Source organism: Anolis carolinensis, chromosome 2, assembly GCF_035594765.1.
Source record: "Anolis carolinensis isolate JA03-04 chromosome 2, rAnoCar3.1.pri, whole genome shotgun sequence".
In the NCBI taxonomy this organism is placed as follows: domain Eukaryota; kingdom Metazoa; phylum Chordata; class Lepidosauria; order Squamata; family Dactyloidae; genus Anolis; species Anolis carolinensis.
The window spans coordinates 127,986,347-127,995,061 of record NC_085842.1 but is presented as its reverse complement, the minus strand read 5'-3'; the positions used below and the strand labels follow the sequence as shown (position 1 = coordinate 127,995,061).

The 8,715-nt window shown below is 40.5% G+C and overlaps 1 protein-coding gene across 2 annotated transcripts in view; it reads right to left on the bottom strand.

The window, feature by feature from the left end:
* Positions 1-364: 364 nt before the first annotated feature.
* Positions 365-8,715, bottom strand: part of atp10b (ATPase phospholipid transporting 10B (putative)) — a 165,484-nt gene continuing 157,133 nt past the window's right edge. For both annotated transcript variants that reach the window (XM_016996159.2, XM_008117492.3), the window contains 2 exons: positions 7,335-7,522; positions 365-1,942 (listed from right to left, as the gene is read on the bottom strand). In XM_016996159.2, coding sequence (XP_016851648.2) covers positions 1,471-1,942; positions 7,335-7,522 — 660 coding nt within the window. In that variant the 3' untranslated portion in view covers positions 365-1,470. The remainder of the gene's footprint in view (positions 1,943-7,334; positions 7,523-8,715) is intronic.

The window sequence follows — 8,715 nt, the reverse complement described above, 5'->3', positions numbered from 1 at the left end:
GCTGCAGCATCAAAGAATAATAGAGTTAGGAGAGACCACAAAAGCTATCCAGCCCAACCTCTGTGATGTAGTTAATGAACGGTATCTCTTCCCAAAGAGAACTTGTCATATGTTTTAACAAAAGCCCTAGTTCCAACTCTCTTTGGTGCAGAGTGCTATTAATGTTGGAGGCCTATTAATTTTGTAGGTCTCCTGCTGAGGTAAAATGTCACTAAATGAAAGGAGAGTAGCAGTTTCACTGGGATGCCCATTAACTGAGTAGCTTGTGCCTGAACTAAGCAGATTTGACACAAGCAACAACGCTGGGACTTAGAAACCCCTGATGCATTTTGCTTTTAGAGCTTATACACAAACACACCACACATACCATCTTCTCTTTTATTTTGTCCCTGTTGCATGAATGGCCATGGTTTTTACATTTCTAAGAAGCATAAAGAATACAGCCAGCTGAATTATGATTAAGATTTCTTAAATATAGTATTAAAATATCTGCATTTTAGTGCTGAAAGCGCTTCAACAGTCATTTGTTTAGTCTTCCCCTCAATAACTCTGTGAGGTTGGCCACTGTTATACTGGGAAATGAGGCTGACATCAATTTATGGTGCTATATCTGGGAAGTTTTATTCCCTCCCAGGAAGGTAATTCAATTGACCTTTATCTCCAATAAAGGTTTGGGATTAGAAGTGTTCACTGTCAAAACAACATGACATCTGTTCAATAGGTTTGATCTTGTAATTTAATTGCATACGGTATTATTATTTTATTTATTTCATTTGTATACCATCTTTCTCCAAATACTGGGACCTTAGGAGGCCCAGAACATGACTATATATGCATTTTAAAAACAGCAACAACAACAACAACACACTTTTAGATGCTGCTTTGCAAAATAAGGTTTCTAAACTTAGCACAATCTTGTCCACTCTTGTGGAAACCTGAATACATTCCTGAAAAACCTGAGAAAATCCATGTAAACTTTTTATTCAAAAACAAACAAACTGCATTTGTAAACAAACAAATAATACAGATAAATAGAAATGGGAATGTAACTATATTGCTACCTATCTCATATCTTAGGCATAAGGATCACAGTGGTAACTGATATGATTAAGATCAGATTCATAAAGGACCCTTCATTTGAACATCAGAGTTGTCCTTCTCAGAAGATACTGTTGATTTCCGAAGAAATTGTGTTTTTCAAATTGATGAGGGATGCTGCTATTTGGAATCTCTTTCTTAGAATAAATACACTTAGATATGCCTGAAGTATATCACACTGTATAGTGGGAATAGAGTGTCCCAGCAGGCTTGTGAAATTACATTTTAGGCTTTTCTTTAAGAATATGGTGCTATTTAATATAAATAGCAATCCTATTTTCCCTCTGACACCTATGCTCCCTGTGTGGGAGGCAGGAGATGTTCAGAGGAAAAAAATCCAATTATTTTTTTCAGTCAAAACTGTAGGCTCCTTCATAAAGTCACAGTACTCACAGACCTGCGATGACTCCTCCGAGCAGAACTTTCAATGTTTTGGGGGAAAAGGCCAGAAAATGGCTTCACGGGTGTACTTTGCTCAGGAAAAGCTGTTGCTGACAAGAAACTAGCACCAACAGTCTCTTCCTGGGTGCCCCACCGTGTACCATAGTCATTGCCTTCTCCATTAAGTATCCATTCTTTGAGTCCCTCCTGCTCCACCTGACCCGTGTTCTCAGAAATCAGATGTCCTCCTGCTGCTCCGGCTGCTCTTGCATAATCACCAGAGGTTCCCATGCTCATGTTTACAATAGTTGAGTCAGAATCATCATTATGGATTGCGCCCTGTTCCTTCAATTTCCATTTTTCTATTTCCCGGACCTGTTCTTCTTCAGGGAGCTTATCCAAATGTTGTGCTTGCTGAATGGGTGATGTCTTGAAGGTTCCTTGTAGAGCCAAGATAAGATACCTTGGAAAAGCAAACAAGAACAAGAAGAGACACTTGAGTAGCGATTTAAGGGAAATGAACTTTCACCTGTTCTGCTTCCTTTTGCTTCCCTTTGCTTTAAGACACTCTGTGAGGTGGAATGTTTTGACAGAATAATTTTTACCATTAAACAATATACTCAAACCCCGCCTGCTATAGAAATCTTCCCCTGAGTGTGGCATTTTATAAGCTAAGGCCTCAAAATGCAAGGAAGCATATTCTTTTGGAAGAGTTTGTCACCTGCCCACGAGTGATAAGTTTTTGTGGGGGAACAAGGGGAAGACTCCATCGCTACCAGGAAATTGGTGGAGATGAATGCTGTAGAAACTGAGACTAGGGCTGCAAGTGGGTGGTACATTTGGAATAGCATAAGCTGAAATGTCTGAGTCCCAAATTCAAGTTGCCACGTAGCTACCTTGGTCCAGCTGCTGTGTTTCACCTTATTTCACAGGACTGTTGTGGCTGTGGTAAGACTATGTACTCTGCCTCAAATTCTTTGGAGGATAGGAAAAATAGAAAAGTAATAAATAATAAAATGAACAAATAAATAAAAGGAATCTGAGCAGAATGTGAGATCAGTTTGTCAGAAATCCTCTCGGGGAAAGAGAAATTTGCAAGGCACAAGTGTATTATGGACACACTCAGTGATCACCAGCTGAACAGTACTACTCATATATATCATAGTGGATTGCTATATAGCTGTTGTACCTCTCCAAGAGTGCTGTGCTCTAGATGGAAATCATTTCGGAAGAATGGGTTGGTGATTGATTCTACAAAGTCATTTGTAGAGAAGTGAAGGCTTCTCTACAAATGTGTGTGTGTGTGTGAGGTTCATGTGATAAGTAGCAGCAAAAGGATCTCTTTTTAGCACTTTAAGTAAGCAATCGAAATGAAAACAACCCATGCTAAGCAGAAAGTAGCAATGATTAGTCTTCTTTAAATCCCTGCTCTAGGCTGCATTGCAAACACTCTTAAGAGTTGTTGTATGTCTTTCGGGCTGTGTGGCCATGTTCCAGAAGCATTCTCTCCTGACGTTTCGCCCACATCTATGGCAGGCATCCTCAGAGGTTGTGAGGTATGGAGAAAACTAAGCAAAGAGGTTAATATATATCTGTGGAAAGTCTAGGGTGTGAGAGGTCAGTATGAATGTTGTGTAGTTAATCACTTAAATTAGCATTGAAAAGCTTATCTGCTGTCTTCTTCCTGCCTCTGGGGCATCCTTTGTTTAGAGTCGTTAACTGCCCTTGGTTGATTCATGTCTGGAAATCCTCTGTTTTCAGAGTATTGCTTTTTATTTACTGTTCTGATTTTTGAGTTTTGTAATACTGGTAGCCAGATTTTGTTCATTTTCATGGTTTCTTCCTTTCTGTTGAAGTTGTCCACATGCTTGTGGATTTCAATGGCTTCTCTGTGTAGTCTGACATGATAGTTGTTAGAATGGTCCAGCATTTTTGTGTTCTCAAACGGGGAGAAATTGTTCCAAGACACACGGAGATTGGAAAAACTAAGGACCAGGAAAGCACATCTGCTGTGCTCCCTGACCTTCCTTCTACTCTGCAGAGACACAGATACCATCCCACAATTTCTTGCAGCCAAAAGGACCTTCAAAACACCACAGGCTCATCGCATTTACAACCGCCTGGAACGCAACCTCTTGAGAGAGAGAATCCACACCATCCGTAAAGAACTCGCAAACACAGACAAAGAACTGCTGCACCTCCACATCAACATCAGCCAAAAGATGAATACCCAGGACTGGGATAAAATAGACAGCCTTACCTATAAGAAAATGGAGAAAGACATGGTTCTCCACACCAAGAGACAAAAACAAAAATTTGACAAATGCCGTAAGCAACAGCCAAAGCCAGAACTGGATAAATCACGGACCATCATCAACCTGACAGACAGACAACTCACTGAAGACCAAGTATCCATTCTAGAAAAAGGAGGAAATTTTGCAGTCACCACCACCAGGATCCCAGTAGAAAACATCATTGCCAATGTTGAATCAGCAATTTACCAGCTCCCTGAGGAAGAAGCAGAGGAGGTAAGAATGGAAACAGCAAGGATCCTGAGAAATGCAAAACTCCCCCCCAGCAACATAACGAGAAAAGAAAGACAGGCCATCAAAGATCTCAACTCAGATCCTGAAATCATCATTCTTCCAGCTGACAAGGGGAATGCCACAGTAATCATGGAAACAAAACAATACAAAGAAAAAATCAGACAACTTCTAGATCCCACAATTTACAAGAAACTGAAACAAGACCCCACTAACAAAATCACCAGAAAAACGAACACTCTAATCAAGAACTCCTCCATTAACTTTGACATACGCCAACAGCTGTGCAAATCAGAAGCCCTCCCACCCAGGCTTTACGGACTCCCCAAAATCCACAAGGACTCCATCCCACTCAGACCCATTGTAAGTGCCATTGGATCGCCGACTTACAACCTGGCAAAATTTCTGGCTACACAGCTACAAACCCACATTGGGCTCACTGCACATTATATCAAGGACTCTACACACTTTATAGAAAAGATCAGCAACCTCAATCTAAGCACCAAGGACATCCTGATCAGCTTTGATGTGGTGTCCCTTTTTACCAAAGTCCCAGTAGCTGACACCCTCACACTAATCAAACAAAACTTCCCAGAAGATATCACAGCCCTGTTTCACCATTGCCTCACCACTAGCTACTTTCAGTGGGACACTGGATTCTATGAACAGAAGGATGGAGTGGCCATGGGGAGCCCTCTCAGCCCAGTAGTAGCAAATTTCTATATGGAATACTTTGAAAAACAGGCCCTAGAAACAGCACCAAAAAAGCCAACTGTTTGGTTCAGATACGTAGATGACACCTTCACAATTTGGAGCCATGGAGAGGAAGAACTCAGCAAGTTCCTGGACCATCTTAACAGCATCCACCCAAACATCCAATTCACCATGGAAAAAGAAAAGGAAGGAAAACTGCCATTTCTAGATGTTCTGGTCATCCGCAAACCCAATCAACAATTGGGCCACACAGTTTACAGAAAACCTACACACACAGATAGATACCTTCATAAAAACTCCAACCATCACCCAAGTCAAAAAAGGAGCACAATCAAAGCCCTGACAGACCGTGCACAAAGAATCTGCGAACCTCACCTCCTCCAAGGTGAACTCAACCACCTAAACTGGGCTCTACAGGCCAATGGATACTCCACCACAGACATCAGAAGAGCTGCAAGGCCAAGAACAAGCCATGAGAGTCAAGACAAAGATCCACCCAGAGGAAAGGTGTTCTTACCATACATCAAGGGAACTACTGACCGCATAGGGAAGCTGATGAAGAAGCACAACCTACAAACTATCTACAGACCCACGAAGAAAATCCAACAAATGCTACGGTCAGCGAAGGACAAGAGGGATCCTCTCTCTTCTGCAGGAGTCTACCGGATACCATGCAGCTGTGGACAAGTCTACATAGGGACCACCAAACGCAGCGCCCAAACAAGAGTCAAAGAACATGAAAGGCACTGCAGACTAATTCAACCAGAGAAATCAGCCATAGCAGAGCATTTGATGAACCAGCCTGGACACAGAATACTATTTGAGAACACAAAAATGCTGGACCATTCTAACAACTATCATGTCAGACTACACAGAGAAGCCATTGAAATCCACAAGCATGTGGACAACTTCAACAGAAAGGAAGAAACCATGAAAATGAACAAAATCTGGCTACCAGTATTACAAAACTCAAAAATCAGAACAGTAAATAAAAAGCAATACTCTGAAAACAGAGGATTTCCAGACATGAATCAACCAAGGGCAGTTAACGACTCTAAACAAAGGATGCCCCAGAGGCAGGAAGAAGACAGCAGATAAGCTTTTCAATGCTAATTTAAGTGATTAACTACACAACATTCATACTGACCTCTCACACCCTAGACTTTCCACAGATATATATTAACCTCTTTGCTTAGTTTTCTCCATACCTCACAACCTCTGAGGATGCCTGCCATAGATGTGGGCGAAACGTCAGGAGAGAATGCTTCTGGAACATGGCCACACAGCCCGAAAGACATACAACAACCCTGTAATCCCGGCCATGAAAGCCTTCGACAACACTCTTAAGAGTTACTTTTCATCACAGATTGACCGAGCCTGTGGGGAGAATTAAATCTCTGTTGAAATGTAACTGATGTAGCTGGTGATTTGTATAAAAATCAGTTCAAAAGATTCTGTGCTGGCTTGCCCATTTAGATTTCAAACTTCCCCTGGGAAAGCATTTAATGGCCTTTGCTTTCACTGCATCTCGTACAAGGGAATCCCTTCCAGGTTTTCCTGATAGTTCAGAGATGTAAGAGTAAGAAGATGCAGAAAGTTCTAGAGCAGCTCAAAGCTACATAACAGAAACTCCATCCTTCCAATCATCAGAAAAACCGGAATTCACCTATCATCGCTGCCTGTCTGTACTTTCAGAAGAAAGCAATATTTGGTCAGGGATGATGGAGAAGAGTCACCCTCTTTCCCCCATTTCTTTCTTTCTTTTTTGGCGGGAAGTGGTCATGGAGTTCTGATTCTTCGCGGTTCCTAGTCTATTACAGAGAAAACCCAATAAAAGGAGGAATGAGCAGGTGAGAGGTTTCTCTTTAGCTCCTTCTTAAAAATTCACTGCTATTTCTCTCCTCTTTTGTAGTAACCCCCTTGCCAAGGTTGGACAGATAGGTAGTACCCATACCTCTGGCACAATCTATCCCTTTGACTGATAGCAAACATATGCAATAAATTATGGTTTATTATTAGAAGTATCATTGCTATAAGTCATGGACTTATGCACTCCTCCATATTGGTTTGATGTGATTTCTGAAACAGTAGTAAAGTGTGTTTCAAAAAATACCTACCCATGCATCTTGATAACTCATGCATTATGACAAAAGTTTGTTTGCTGTTTCAGCCCTTCCTGGTCAGCCAAGGGAATCAAAGGCAACCACGAGATAGAAAAATAACATCAGCCCCCTTCACCATTCCCAACACTAAGCAATCCCATAACAGCAGAATAAGTAACTAATAAGGTCTTCTTGTGACATCCAAAGCTTAAGGTAACATTTAGCTTACCGAAGAGCAGGACTGACTTTGTTGGGATTTGTGGTGGGTGAGCATCGTCTTGTTGCTTTCCTGATATACCATACAATAGATGAGGCTCTAGTTCAAATGAAACATCAGCTCTATGGAATAATCTAGGGGGCAAAGATTTCTGATGCTAGGTTTAACTCAAGCTGCCTTTCATTTTTAAAGGAATCATCCATCATATGCCCTTCAAGCGATAGAATCTGACAAAGGCATGATATCCTAACATCTGGGGAAAGAGGCACATGTTCTTACCTTGGGAGGAGTGCAATGACTGGCGTAATGATGGATATGAAGTAAAAGTTAGGTACTGAAAATAACTTCTCTGTAATCCAGTAGGGATTGATGGGATGATTGCAGACAACACAGATAGCATTATAGGTGAATGAAAAAATGAAGTAGAGCAGAATGCTTCCAATTATTGTGATGCCATGGAACCAGGTCTGTGAACAAAAATGAGAGTAAGATTCTTTAGGACAATGGGACTCCTAGTTATCATTTCAGTACAAAGAACTTGTAAAAAGACATCTGCAAAGGTTGGTGCAGGAGAAGTTGGCAAATGTATACAGTTAGAGTTCCTAGTCACAGCAACAGAAGTACAATAGCAATAGCTTTCAATGATATTATACAAAATACAACCGTAATCCTGGTGGTTTTGGGGCAATGGCACTGCAAGGTAATTTTAGGACCTGTAAATTATATATATATTTAACTTATTTCATTTTAATATGGAAAGACTGTTATTTTTGGGATATAATTGTCAAGGATACCTTGCATTTTGGGACTTTTTGGTTAAAACATTTGTTTTTGTGTTCAGCAGAAATCACAAAAAATGGGAAACAAAAGGATGAAAAACCTTGCACTGAATCATATATCTCTCTCAGTCTCAATGTGTCAAGACCTTATCACCAAGTATAAATATATGTGTAAACATTATTTATAAATAATGCAAACTTGATGCCCCCTCCAAGTTTCAGGGCTATATTTGTGGTTAATAAGAGGAAAAATCTTAATTATGTTGCCAGATTTTTGCTTTGTTGTTGTTAAGTGTCATCAAGTCAACTTTGACTTATGGTGATTCCCCCCCCCCCCCCCAAATGAATGAGACACTTTCATGTCCCCCCATCATGAACTGCTCTGCCCAGGCCTTGCAGACTCAGGGTTGTGGCTACCTTGGTTGAATCTATCCATTTAGAATGCAGGCTTCTTCTTTTCCCACTGCCTTCTACTGTACCTTACCAAGTATTATTGTCTTGAACATTTTCATTTTCCCATAAATACAGTTAACCTGTATTTTCATCTTATTTCTAGCATTGATTAAATCCCCAATCCCTAAAAATTGCAGCATGGTCCAGCATTTACTACAAATCTATCTACAAATATGACTTGTCATGAAGCAGCTCATGAGAGAGCAACAGCTCCACAATAAGTCAGTGATTCACTAAACTGCACAGTCACCTCTGGTGGAGTGTAAACTTTTCCCCAGATATTGCATAAACATTGGATAAAACCTTCAAATCAAGCAGTTTCAAAAGCGTAGTCTAAATGTAAAAATGTGTTAATTATGCTGTCACCAAATATTGCTAGTGTTTTAAATCAGTGTTTTAATTTAATTTTATCTTAGCATATCAAAGAG